This window comes from Papio anubis, chromosome 1 (genome assembly GCF_008728515.1).
Source record: "Papio anubis isolate 15944 chromosome 1, Panubis1.0, whole genome shotgun sequence".
NCBI classification, from domain to species: domain Eukaryota; kingdom Metazoa; phylum Chordata; class Mammalia; order Primates; family Cercopithecidae; genus Papio; species Papio anubis.
Window position 1 is genome coordinate 7,444,063 of NC_044976.1, and position 14,788 is coordinate 7,458,850.

The following is a 14,788-nucleotide window of genomic DNA, read 5'->3' on the forward strand; positions in this document are numbered from 1 at the left end:
TGCCTTAAGATGTTATTCCCAAACATCCTTCCATGATCTTTTGGATCAAGATACCTTAATCCCAACTGCCTTCACGTCCAAGGTCATCTCACACACACACACACACACACACACACACACACACACACACTTCTATTAGAGAGGACCAAAGGCATTTGACAGCTGCCTTCGTAGGTCCTTCTGCCTTTCCATCCAAACTATCCATCGTTACAAGGCCCTGTTGCAGTGCAGCAGCGCTCTCCATTCTAATCAGGCATCGAGAAACTTCACTGTCTGCAGGCTGCAACCAAAGGCAGCGGCCTCAAAACAAAAGCGCACCCCTCGTGTGGCAATCATTTACCTGTTGTAAAAAGCACAGTACACTTCTAATAAAAATGCAAAAGGCCAAAAATCAGCATTACAGGCCAGACATAAAGAAATGAAAAGCAGGCTGGGTGCAGTGGCTCACCCCTGTAATCCTTTGGGAGTACAAGATGGGTGGATCACGAGGTCAACAGATCGAGACCATCCTGGCCAACATGGTGAAACCCCGTCTCTACTAAAAATACAAAAAATCAGCCAGGCATGGTGGTGAGCGCCTGTAGTCCCAGCTCCTCGGGAGGCTGAAACAGGAGAATCACTTGAACCTGGGAGGTGGAGGTTGCAGTGAGCTGAGATTGCGCCAATGCACTCCCGCTTGGTGACAGAGCGAGACTCTGTCTCAAAAAAAATAAGAAAAAAAGAAATGAAAAGCAAAATGTAATAAAACAGCCTCATGCTATGTTCACTGGAAAATTTATATTCATGTATACATAATGTATAAGTTTTATAAGTTATAGTAGCCCGTAAGAATTTCAACAGTTCAGGAAAAAAAAAAAAGAAGAAGAAAAAAAAAACCTAAACTTGAGTTATATACTGATGTCGCTCGCTAAAATTACTAAAACTACAGCCAGGAATACTCGTTTGGTTCCGTGCCCCTCTCCTTTATATGGAAGGTAGAAAGCAAGGTGGAGAGACACCCAACAGTCACTTCCTTTTTAAAAAACAAAAACAAAAAAACTTACACACAGCAGATTTTTCTGGCTAGTATTGGCCAATCTTTCTCTTGACGGTATTAAGTGCTATCGTTTGTGTTAACAGTCCCATGATTTAATTTATTTGTTTAAAAGAAATCTTTCTTCATCTGATTAAAAAAAAAAATCAATGTGACTTTTCTGTCTTGTAATTAAAACAAATTATCAACACAATGGATAGGGGGCAACTTCTCAGAGCCATGAACTGTTCCAGACACTGGGAACAAAAAGGTGAATGAAACACAGCCCCTTCTCTTAATCTAGCTAAGAGGACAGACACATACAGAGGCATGATGTGAGAACAATGCTGGCTGACAGCGCCTCTCAGGCAGAAGCAAGAGATGACTGGAAGTGGAAGGTGGAGAGGAGAGGCTCACTTTTATTTTTCATTTCAATGTATACCTTAACATTTTTAACATTCATTTTTGGAATTATATGTTTTACAACTTCATTAATAGAGTTCAGAGTCACAAGATTTTGACTAAGTTTACCTATAACTAAGTAGTACCACCATGATTATCACAAGCTGGTAAATAAACAAGATTAACTCAATACGCCAAGGGCACACTTATGCCAAATAAAGGCAAAGTCATTTCATGGCAAGCTGTATTTACACTGATGGTTTCTCAGTGGCAATAACTGAAAGAAAAGCGACCGGAAAACTGAGTCATTACAAGGAATCCAGCCGTCTACACAAGCCACGCACCATCCCAGCATCCAAGAATGTGGGCCATACGGAAGCAGTAACATTTACATCACAAGCGGCTACTTATTTCACAACAACGTCATCGCCCAGTCTATTAAATTAATGTTGGTAGTCAGAATTTTACTAGTTTTGTAGTTTGGTTTGAAATTAATTTATAAACTGCCTTTTATAGCTGCATTAGGGATGTAAGCACACAAATTATACCTCATTTTTATATTGGGGAAGGGAGGAAATTAAGCAATATAGAAGAACACAAAAACTATTTTTGAAGTCCTTAACATACTCAAGTTTCAAAAACATGAAAGACCCTGGAACTGTATCAGAAGTTCCACATCTTTAACTTAAACAACATAAGGAGACCCCGTCTTTACAAAAAATTTTAAAATTAGCAGGGTGTGGTGGCACGTGCCTATAGTCCCAGCTACTCAGGAGGTTGAGACAGAGACCGAGGCTGCAGTGAGCCCTGAACATGCCACTGTACTCTAGGTGGGTGACAAAGTGAGACCCTGTCTCAAAAAAAAAAGAAGAAAAAGTTCTATATCCTGCAAAGGACAAGATCAGATTTGCTTTTACACTGGTTACTGGAGTTGGGGACAAGTCTTCATTTGCTAATGCTGGCCGCCCATCAGAATCTCTTGAGAAGTGCTTGAAAGGAGTATGGATTCCTGGGTTTGACTCCAGAACAAGTGAATCAGTATTCTCATCTTACATGTGAAGACAGTGGGACTCTGAAAGATTAAGTCACCTGATCGTACAACTAGTCAATGTGTAACCAACATGATTCAAACTGATGCTATGATTTTAACAGGAAAAACCTGAGGTTTTTTAACTACCTCCATGATCTGGGGGAAGGGTATACTGCAGTTCCCTGAACTACTCTTTCAACTTCTCTGTAAGTTTGAAATTATTCTCAAATAGAAAGTTAAAGACAAAAACCAAAAAGAATAGATAACAGGTTGAGACATGTTAAGAGGTAGAAGTGGGATAGGAAAAGGAAAAGGATGAGGCAGAGGCCTCTGAAAGGAGGGCAGAGGCAGAGCTCCATCTCCTCACAGAGGAGGTCGGGTGGTTTTCAATTTTGTTTCGTTGTGGGGGAAGAGGAGGTACCAGGCAATAGCAAGTTGAGGACTGAAAAAAAAAAAAAAAAAAAAAACAAAGGCAGGAAGAAAGTCCATGTATCTGTAAGGTGGGCAACAAAGGAAGGATCTTTCTGTGTTTCACTACATTACAAACTCAAACCAGCATTTACCAACTTGACAAAAAACAAAAAAAAAACCTGTTTATGTTCATAGAGAAATGCATTCTGAAGTCCAAACAACTGGCCACACAACAAATTCTAAACCCTTCCACTACTACATGAAACACCTACTTCTGTGCTAAACTGTAAGGCAGAGTTTCTCCTTCAAGAAAATCTGTGACGCTTGGAATTGAGGTTTATCCTACTTAAGAAAAATCTCAAGAAGGCCGGGCGCGGTGGCTCAAGCCTGTAATCCCAGCACTTTGGGAGGCCGAGACGGGCGGATCGCGAGGTCAGGAGATCGAGACCATCCTGGCTAACACGGTGAAACCCCGTCTCTACTAAAAAATACAAAAAACTAGCCGGGCGAGGTGGCGGCGCCTGTAGTCCCAGCTACTCGGGAGGCTGAGGCAAGAGAATGGCGTGAACCCGGGAGGCGGAGCTTGCAGTGAGCTGAGATCCGGCCACTGCACTCCAGCCTGGGCGACAGAGCCAGACTCCGTCTCAAAAAAAAAAAAAAAAAAAAAGAAAAATCTCAAGAAAAGTGTTTGCCACCCATACAGCTGATAATTATTTGTAATCCTCATGGATCAATGGGAAATTGTACCACAAAATCTCGTCAGTCAACATAACAATGTCTCTAACTAATTGCAGTAAAGTAAAATCTACATTTATTCCCTTGAAAAACAGGACAAATCAACTCTTTCCCAACTTTTTTTCTTTCCCCTGAGACAGAGTCTCGCTCTGTCCCCCAGGTTGGAGTGCGATGGCATGATCTCGGTTCACGGCAAGCTCCGCCTCCCGGGTTCAAGTGATTCTCCTGCCTCAGCCTCCCAAGTAGCTGGGACTACAGGCATGCACCACCACGTCCCGCTAATTTTTTGTATTTTTAGTAGAGATGGGGTTTCACTGTGTTAGCCAGGATGGACTCGATCTCCTGACCTCATGATCCACCTGCCCAACCTCCCAAAGTGCTGGGATTACAAGTGGGAACCACCAAGCCTGGCCTTCCCAACTTACTTTAAGAGATAACTAAAGGCCGGGTGCGGAGGCTCACACCTGTAATCCCAGCGTGATTGGATTGGGAGGCCAAGGCGGGTAGATCACCTGAGGTCAGGAGTTCGAGACCACCCTGGCCAACGTGGTGAAACTCCATCTCTACTAAAAATACAAAAATTAGACAGGTGTGGTGGCACATGACTGTAATCCAGCTACTCAGGGGGCTGAGGCAGGAGAATCACTTGAACCCAGGAGGCAGAGGTTGCAGTGAGTCGAAATCATGCCACTGCACTCTAGCCTGGGCAACAGAGCAAGACCCTGTCTCCAAATTAAAAAAAAAATTTTTTTTTAAGTGAAAAAATAGATCTATTTGTATTACTGGCAGCATAAAACAAATTTATGTTAACACCAAACTTTATTTATTTATTTATTTTGAGACAGCGTCTCATTCTGTCACCCAGGATGGAATACAGTGGCATGATTACAGCGCAGTGTAGCCTCAGCCTCCTGGGCTCAAACGATCCTTCCACCTCAGCCCCACAAGTAGCAGATAATTTTTTAATTTTTTGTAGAAACAAGGTCTTACTTTGTTGCCCAGGCTGGTCTCAAGCCCCTAGGTTCAAGCAATCCTCCAGTCTTGGCCTCCCAAAGTGCTGAGATTACAGGCATAGGTTACCACGCCCAGCCAACACCAAAGTTTTACATTATATAGGTGAAGCTACTATCCAACTATTTTCCACCAATTACCATCTAATAGGGTTGAAATGACATGACCTTTCAAACTTCCAGATACAGGTGACAAAGAACATTATATTTTTAATATAATTTCTATTTTCAATGTTTAAAAATTCTATCTACTTTTAACATCTATGCAGCTGTCACCTCAAAAAATTCAAAACAGATTCTAAATTTTAAAAATTTCCCAATTTATGTTCCAGGAAATTTAAGTGAAAGGAAGGAAAGCTATAACTAAACTTTACTAATGGCTAGGAGTACTAAATACATATTTCAAAAAATTACCAAGGAATAAATATTTAGGATACTCCAGAGAAAAATTAAATCTGTAAGCAGTTTCAAACTCCTCAGTTTATGAATGTTTTGGTTACTTCAGCTACTAAATTTTAATCAAGCTAAAACATAGGCCTTTTTCCTTACCTCACTAAGAATGTCAATGGGATAAGGAGGGAAAAGCCGAAAGGTGGGAGGAATAGAGTAACTAAATCAGCTAGCATGATGGAAACACACGCCCTTCTGTCCTTTTAGACACCATGTTTCTTGAAAATAGGTTACTAGTTCCTAAAAAAGAACACAAAAGCTATTTACAGGCTGAAAATCTAAGATTTTCTATTCTCAAATTTTCCTTTAGAAAATACATTTTGGGATAAAAGGGAAAAAATACATTGATTTTAAGGGGATGGGCAAAGTATCTGATACGATCTAATCGTAAAACATAAGATCAAAGATAAGAATTGAAAATGCAACTTCCAGGCACCAGGCATAATAATTTATACAGACTCTAAAAAAGAATTAACTTTAAGTATACTACTTAAACTTCACTCCAGTCCTTAGAAACGTTTAATATCCTTGGGAAAGAGTACCATCTCTTCTTCCACTGAAGGCCTTGATAATTACAGAAGATATTGCCGGCCAGACGCAGTGGCTCACACCTGTAACCCTAACCCTTTTGGAGGCTGAGGCAGGCAAATTCCTTAAGCCCAAGAGTTCGAGACCAGTCCGGGCAACATGGCAAAGCCCCGTCTCTACAAAAAATTTAAAAATTAGCTGGGTATGGTGGCAGGCGCCTGTATTACCAGCTACTCAGGAGGCTGAGGTGGGAGGATCATCTGACTGGGAGGTCGAGGCTGCAGTGAGCCATGATCAGGCCACTGCACTCCAGCCTGGGCAACAGAGGGAGAGACCCTGTCTTAAAAAAAAAAAAAAAAAAAAAATTCCCATCAAAAAATAGTATGATATCCTAAAAACAAAGTTAGATTAAATAAAACCACAAGCTTACTTCCATGGCCAGAAATGTCTTTGGCAATTCCATTGCTAAAAATATTCCGGAGAATTTGTAAAGCCTAGAATAAGCCCCGCATATTTGTTTAGACTTCTTTTTTTTTTCTTTCTTTCTCTCTTTTTATTTTTATTTTTTTTTTTTTAGACAGAGTCTCACTCTGTCATCGAGGCTGGAGTGCAGAGGCGTAATCTCGGCTCAATGTAACCTTGAACTTCTGAGTTCAGGCAATCCTCCTGCCTCAGCCTCCCGAGTAGCCGGTACTAGAGTCTGGTACTACAGCCGCACAACACCATATCTGGCCTTTTTTTTTTCCTTTGAGATGGAGTCTGGCTCTGTTGCCCAGGCTTGAATGCAGTGGTGTGATCTCGGCTTAATGCAACCTCTGCCTCCCGAGTTCAAGTGATTCTCCTGCCTCAGCCTCCTAAGTAGCTGGGATTACAGGCACCCGCCACATCTGGCTAATTTTTGTATTTTTAGTAGAGACAGGGTTTCGCTATGTTGGCCAGGCTGGCCTCGAACTTCTGACTTCAAGTGATACACCCGCCTCAGCCCCGCAAAGTGCTGGGATTATAGGTGTGAGCCACCATACTCAACCTAATGTTTTTTGTTTTTTTTTTACTTTGTGTAGAGACAGGGTCTGGTCAGAGACTAGTCTGACCAGTTCACGCTGATCTTGAACTCCTGGCCTCAGGCAATCCTCTCTCCTTAGCCTCCCAAGGTGCTGGGATTACAGGCATGAGCCACCACACTCAGCTGTTCAGATATTTTTCAATCAAATAGTCTGTGCGAAGTGACTTCATAATCTTAGCACTTTGGGGTACTGACACAGGAGGATCCCTTGAGGCCAGGAGTTCAAGACCAGCCTGGGCAACACAGGGAGACCCTATCGCTACAAAAATTTAAAAAATTTTTAAATTTTAGGTAGCACGCACCTATAGTCCTAGCTATTTGAGAAGCTGAGAAAGGAGAATCACCTGAGCCCAGGAGGTCGGGGCTGCAGTGAGCCAGAATGGCACCATTACACTCCTACCTGGGTGACAGAGTGAGACCCTGTCTGTAAAACAAAAAAAAAAAAACTCCAAAACATGAAACAGCCCAAGAAAAGCAAGGCTTAAGTCCTAACAGTGCCTCTAAGCAAAAGAGAGCAATGCACTATCCCTGAAAGAGCAAGAAGCTGAATAAAACTTGCAAAGGATCATTAAATCTAATATATGCCTATGGTAACAAAAAGCTGTTTAAATCGTAGGCAGTTATAAAAGCATAGGGTTATTGATATTTGTGATCTAAAAATAGGGCTTGATGCCCCTTTTAGAAAAAAGATGATGAATATGATGAAAAGACAGTCTTAAGAATAAATTGACTGGGCACAGTGGCGCACGCCTGTAATCCCAACACTTGGGTTCGAAGGCGGGAATCACTTGAGGTCAATTTGAGACCAACATGGTGAAACCCCATCTCTACTAAAAATACAAAAATTAGGCCAGGCGTGATGGCTCATACCTGTAATCCCAGCACTTTGGGAGGACGAGGCAGGATGATTACCTGAGGCCAGGAGTTCAAGATCAGCCTGGCCAACATGGTGAAACCCTATCTCTACTAAAAATACAAAAATTAGCCAGGTGTGGTGGCGGGCACCTATAATCTCAGCTACTCGGGAGGCTGAGGCAGGAGAATTGCTTGAACCCAGGAGGTGGAGGCTGCAGTGAGCTGAGACCGCACCACTGCTTTCCAGGCTGGGCAACAGAGCAAGACCCTGTCTCAAAAAAAAAGAATAAATTAACTGACAATTAGCTTTGATGGGGAAGCAGACACAACACTGCTCCGGGTGAAAGGAAAGCGGGCCCAGCCGGGTTCTCTGATGCTGGTAGCAGTCAGCCTTGTTATTATAGGTCAGTTGGGTGCTTTCAGAATTTTCTTAATTTGTTACATTATAAGTCGACAACTAGTAATCATCTTTCATTTAGGGTAGCTGGATTAATCCCAACATTTGTATTAGCAGTTCTTCTGAAAATCCAGCCGTCTTAATATCTTTCATTAAAATCAAATATAAAAAGCAATCTCTTGTGATCTTTATCAACAGTTATTTTTGGCACACTTAATGGGGAAGTATGCCAAAGCGGAGAAGCCACAGTAAATAATGAAAAAGTAATATAGCCTCAAGAAACTTCTGCACCACTAAAAAAGCAACCAGATTGGAGTTCTTTCTAAGCAACAAGTAGGTAACAAATATAATACAATCAGCATTTCTAAAAAAGCACTTTATAATAAACTTTCATTTTTAATTCTTAAATGGTACTACAGTAGCAAGCATGAAAAGCACTAATGTTAGAAGTGATACTTACTAATGATAAATGCCTTACTTAAGTAAAAATAACTCTTTTAACACTGGTTTGACTGAGTTCTGAACAATCGAGTTCAATCAAGCCTCCCACCTCAGCCTCCTGGGTAGCTGGGACTGCAGACATATGCCACCACACCCAGATAATTTTTAATTTTTTTGTAGAGATGTGATTTCATCATGTTGCCCAGGCTGGTCTTGAACTCCTGAGCTCAAGTGACCCACCTGCCCCAGCCTCCCAAAGTGCGGGGATTACAGACGTGAGCCATCATGCCTGGGCTGATTTGAGGTTTTAAATGACAAACAGCAGAACCTTCACTGTTTTTAATCTTAACTTTTAAATTATTTTCAACACCTAAGCAATCTACTGATAGGCATCCATAGTCAAAAAGTATAGATCCTCTTTCCAGAAAAATGCACATATATAGGAGACTTTGCTAGCAATTTCAGGATGTTCAGACCCTCTAAAACTCAAAGACTTTATGGATTTCAGATTAAGAATGACGAGAATTTGGGCCGGGCGCAGTGGCTCACGCCTGTAATCCCAGCACTTTGGGAGGCCGAGGCGGGCAGATCACAACGTCAGCAGTTCGAGACCAGCTTGGCCAACATGGTGAAACTCTGTCTCTACTAAAAATACAAAAATTAGCCAGGCATGGTGGCAGACACCTGTAATCCCAGCTACTCTGGAAGCAAAGGCAGGAGAATCACTTGAACCCGGGAGGCGGAGGCGCAATGAGCTAAGACCGCGCCATTGCACTCTAGCCTGGGCAACAGAGCGAGAGTCCGTCAAAGAAGAAAAGAAAAAGAAAAAGAAAAAAAGAAAAGAAAAGAGAAAAGACCAGAATTTGTAAAATTCAAGTCTTATAGGATAATAGATAATGCTTAATGTATGCTTGCTATATGCTAAGTATGGTGCTAAGAAATTTAATGAATTATTTTATTTAATTTTTGCAACCCTTTGTCATAGATACTAGTATTATACCCATACAACAAGTGAGAAAACTAAGAGTTAGAAAGGTTAATTAACATATCCTGTGTTACCAAGAAACACGTCAAAAGAAAAAACGTTCCCTAAAGGAAAATGCACAACAAAAACAATGATTAAAAAAAAAAAAACACACACTCCAGGCACGGTAGCTCACACCTGTAATCCCAACACTTTGGGAGGCCAAGGTGGGTGGATCACAAGGTCAGGAGGTCAAGATCATACTGGCTAACATGGTGAAACCCCATCTCTATTAAAAAATACAAAAAAAAAAAAATTAGCCTGGTGTGGTGGAATGCACCTATAGTTCTAGCTACTCAGGAGGCTGAGGCAGGAGAATTGCTTGAACCTGGGAGGCAGAGGTTGCAGTGAGCCGAGATCGTGCCACTGCACTCCAGCCTGGGTGACAGAGCAAGACTCTGTCTCAAAAAACAACAACAACAAAACATACAGAGCCAGGGACAGTGGCTCACACCTGTAATCCCAACACTTTGGGAGGCCAAGATGAGAGGATTACTTGAGGTCACGAGTTCAAGACCAGCCTGGCCAACAAGGCAAAACACTGTCTCTACTAAAAACACAAAAACTAGACGAGTGTGGTAGCCCACACCTGTAATCCCAGCTACTCAGGAGGCTGAGGCAGGAGAATCGCTTAAACCCAAGAGGTGGAGGTTGCAGTGAGCCAAGATCATGCCATTGCACCCCAGCCTGCGTGACGGAGTGACACTCTGTCTCAAAACAAAAACAAAAACAAAACAAAACAAAACACTACTCAAATAAAACAGTTCAAACCACCCCTACAATACTATCCTAATTATGTGTGTTAACCACCCAACAGAGGTCAAACACACAAAAAGATATGGCTAAAAGAATTAAAATGCTAACTAACTAATATCCTCACTAGTCCTTGATCTTCTACTGAGGAACAGGATGGGTGCAGCCAACAGGAGTCCTGTCCTGCAGAGCCACAACCGTGACAATGAAGATAAATGTGCATGTAAGTCCCCTTGAAAGGTTGCAACTTTCCTGCCTTGGCTAGAGCCTCTGTCATGGTGCCATGTGGTTTCTATGTAAATCCGCTGGTGGGTAGAATCATTTCTGACCAGTTTAGGGAGGTTCTGGGTAATGTTATCTTTGCCTTCTTACCTCCCTCACTACTCCCTCCCCACCACTGAACACAGTACTTTTTACTAGAAAATATCCAAGCTAACAGATTATCAGTACAAGTAAAAATGTTGTCTCTCTAGCAGATAGAAAAATGAACAGATAAGTTAAAACTTACAAAATTAAATCTGATGAGTTTATTCCATCATTAGTGTAGAAACACAGATCACATATACCTGAATATGCAAAGAAAGTTAAATTATGATGCAATCAATGCTATCCTATAAAAACTAAATTAACAAAAATAGTCTATTAGGGAAGACATCTGGTGTATCACGGCAAGAAATGTTAATGATATTGTCTGCAACCCTGTAATCAATTTTTTCTCCCAGCAGCTCTCTCATTACACTGTATTAGGTCTGTGTGCCTGCAGGATTTATGAGAGCTCCACATATGGGGAAGCTTTGCCAACTGGCTCTGATTCAGATCCAGTTCAAATGACTTTGGCAGCACAAAGCATCATTAAAGAACAATCAATACAGTTAGTTTTATGTACCATCATCTTGACTAAAAGATGATTTGTCCTCTCACTACAGAATCTCTCACACCTACATATAATGTACCCAAGTGCTCCACCAGTCATGAACTTATTTAAATCATCAGTAGACACAAATATTTTTATTGCTAAAAATTAAATACTAGTCATCATTAATTCTAATATAAAAAGTTTACAAAAAAATTAATGTTATTTTGGGGAAGACTTAAAATCCATTCAGCAAATCCTGTTGAGTATTACACTAAATAAAAGTATTAATAATAGCATCCACATTGGTTAAGAAAATATCAGCCTGAAAGATAAAACCTGCTTTTTAGATATATGTGGAAATAAGACATATCAGTAAATAAGACATATTGGTAACTGGTAAAGGCTGAAGCTTTAAAACTAGGTAGTCACACTGGGAATCTACTAATTTGTCCCTTAAGACGTCAGTCTTTCTCTGGGAATTAAAATTAGACTTTTATCTACACTACACTGGGTTCTCTCTTCTACCGTAAATGGCTATTATTTCAAGAATTCCAAGGTTTCCACAATGTGAAACCCCTATCCCCTTTTTTGGTATGACCCTTGAGTAATTATATCAGCAAATATGTAAACATGTTATGCTGTTGCAACAATTACTCCTGATTTGGTTACAATTATCAATATATCATCTCTACTGTCTTGGTCCTCTTCATTTTTCTTACCCATGAATGGCAGCCCTAGCCTCCTACTTGGAACTTTCACCATCTTTCCCCGTTCCACACTGCAAACTGCTGCAGTCAATCTTCTTAAGCAGTGGTCTGCAAGTTGGCTTGCCTAGAATAAAAAAGCTTACACAAGCTCTCTACTGCCTATGACATAAAATCTTAACTTTGCTAACCCTGAAGATACTCTATAATCTAGTCCCATTTTATATCTCCACATCTGCCTCCCAAAATCCACTAACCTGTGCTCTTCAGTGACGTCCTGCGGGTCATCTTCTCACAACTCCCAGACTCGTCAGTCTCACTGCCTGCGTTGCTTATAAGGACAGGCTGCCATGTACACCTGGAAGGCTGCTACACTCAGCCTATCCACTTCTTATTGATGTGTGAAAAACATACCCAGCTCCTCAAAACCTACCCACCTTCACAGAACTTTCCCAAGAGCCACAGCCCATCTGGAGCACTTTCTTTTCTTTGCCCCAAGATATTAATATTCTACACTGCAACTGAACAATTCACCATATATTGACAGTATCTTGCATTGTGTGTGTCTAAGTGTGAGAGACCTTGCTATCCTCTTGTATCATTTGCTAATTCACTATGAACTGGGGTGCCACAGTCACTTCTTTACACTGACTTCAATGCTTAACTAAAACTACACTTCTTTCCTATTAACCCAGTAGTCATTCAGAATAATAAATACTCGACTTTCAGAAAACATTACCATTAAATTCTCCATTAAGTCCTACCATTAAAGGAAGGAAAAGGAAGACAAGTGTGAACTTTCCTAAAAAGGGGGTGCACTACACGATAATAACCCCTGTGATCACCCACACGGGTTCCTGTGCTTTAAGGGATAAAGCACTAAAGATACTTCATCATGCTGCCTCTTACACATCCCTCAGGACCACCACTAGTAACAGAGGAATAACCAAGGGATAGCTGTAAGAAGTATAGCTACAGCCCGACCCAAGCCTCTTAAAGTGCTTATTCTATATTTAGCACTGGAGAAAAGCCTCGCTATGTCTGAGCAATACTCTACAAAACGTCACCCAAGAAGACAACACCCAAAATAGTTTAGATTGGTGGGCCATGAGTCCCAATGAGCCTGGGGAAACGCACATTCCACACTTGAACTCAAACTTACCCCCTTTTTTCCCCATTTCAGTTGCCAACATCCATACTCGCTGCTGATTGCCAGCTCCTGCTCCTTGCAGCAGCCCAGCATGCTCTCTGCTGGTGCCAAAATACCCTTCCACCAAACCCCGCTAACTTCTGGAACTGTCCTAGAGGGGTAAGGCAAGTCCCGTATTTTGCTTCCTCTGTGCATGTACTTGTTACTCCTTTAAAAACACATATAATACAGCACATTTTAAAAGGGGCTCTGGGGAGGGAGGTAATATTCCTATTTTATACCCTATGGGATATAAAATACTGATAGCTTTTAAAAACGGGATTCTCCTTACCCCTACAGGCCCTCTCCCGGCTTCAGAAAGATGCTGTGGTGGCTGTGATGCCACCGGCAGAGAGCATGCTGGGGGGTCACACAAAGCAGGAGTTGGAGATCTGCAACAGGCCTGGGAGTTGTGGACCTAAAAAAGAAAACAGTTTTAAGTTAACGTGCCCAATGCTCCATCATGCCCTGGTTATTAGGGGCACGCAGCACACAAGTCGGTATCTGCAAAAACTCTTTAGCAGATGACCTCTGAAACCTCAGATAATTTGTTCTACCACTAAAGTTAACCTTTTTGCATTAATCAAAGCTGTTACCTTATTTCAGTGTGAACAAACATATGACCCTTCTGGCTCTACACTTTAATCCAGGTCCTATCATAAAGCAGTATGGTGTGTGCCCCTCAAAATAACCAAGTTAAGATGTGAGATAGTGCCAAAGCACAGTTAAGAGCAACATGCTATGCTTATAATAAAAACAGAAATGCAATGGCGTCAGATAAACACAACCGTAAAATGAATCACAAGTGGACAAACTGAGCTTTCAGAAGAGTTTCTAATGACAGAAGCTAGAGGCATAAGACATGTACTTAATAAGGAAATAGGGCATTTGCGTGGCCAAAGAAAGGCCCTGCCATTTTCTCAAAGTTCAAATTTAACTGTGTAAAGCTGAAGGCAAAGTAAACAGACAAAGGCCCCAAAACAGAGGGAAAAAGACAACAATTGCATGAGTTACAATTTTCTCCAAACGTCCACAAGGTGAGTATAATAAACAGGCACAGAGCATAAAGTTCCAGAAAGACATTACTTATTTTTATAGGCAAAACTAGTTTAGTATGTATCACGTGCCCTTTTTAAAATTAACTTTGAAAACATTTAAAAACCAGGGGAAAAAAAAAAATACAGAACAACTTCTGAAAGCTAGCGCAGTACACCTCAGATAACAGTTTGAATACGTTCCTTTTCAAATATTTTAGAGAGTACATAACATTTTTAAACCAACTTCATGTGGTTTGGAATGAACTAAAAAAATCCATAAAATCCCAATACTTATGTAAGAACCTGTCTTACGTTTGTCTAAAAATTACAGGTGAACAACCTTTTAATATTAAATCATTATTAGGGTGTCCTGTTACATATAATTCCCTTTGAAAAACAAAGAGTAACAACTTTCTGTAAACAAAGATTTTAATATATTTCATTAACTATTTATTTTTGTAAGTCTCTTAAGCTCCCTCCACACATACACACACACACACACACACACACACACACAAAACAAATACCAGGAAAACAAGCTAATGTTCAGAATGTTTTATCATGATCATTTTCTTTTCTTTTTCTAAAGATTACCATCTAGAGTACATCCTGGGATCTACACTAAAATGTCTGTGCAGTCAGGCTCTGATCTCACGGCCTCAGTGATAGTGTAGCTGACAGTGTCCACAGCCATAACCTTCTCACCACACACCTTCTCCCCGCCATCCCCAACACTGCAAACTCCAAATTAAAGATTCAACTGTGCACCTGAATGTACAGCATATTCAATAATTTTTGCCAGAAGCATCAAAATAAAAATGGACTTCTGGTTAATCTCTTCCACTAGGAATACGACTGCCCAAACCACTCAAATCCTTACATTCAAATTAA

General features: G+C 41.0%; 1 protein-coding gene across 8 annotated transcripts in view; it reads right to left on the reverse strand.

Moving 5' to 3' along the window:
* The window catches only part of RERE (arginine-glutamic acid dipeptide repeats), a 465,254-nt gene that overhangs the window by 243,893 nt on the left and 206,573 nt on the right, over positions 1-14,788 (reverse strand). For 5 of the 8 annotated variants that reach the window (XM_017956872.3, XM_017956875.3, XM_017956864.3 and 2 more), the window contains one exon: positions 13,153-13,278. The exons of 2 other annotated variants lie outside the window; for them this stretch is intronic. In XM_017956872.3, the coding sequence (XP_017812361.1) occupies positions 13,153-13,278 (126 nt within the window). Of the gene's footprint in view, positions 1-10,619; positions 10,678-13,152; positions 13,279-14,788 lie in introns of those variants that run through there. One more of the 8 variants, XM_031664177.1, reaches the window with a different exon arrangement.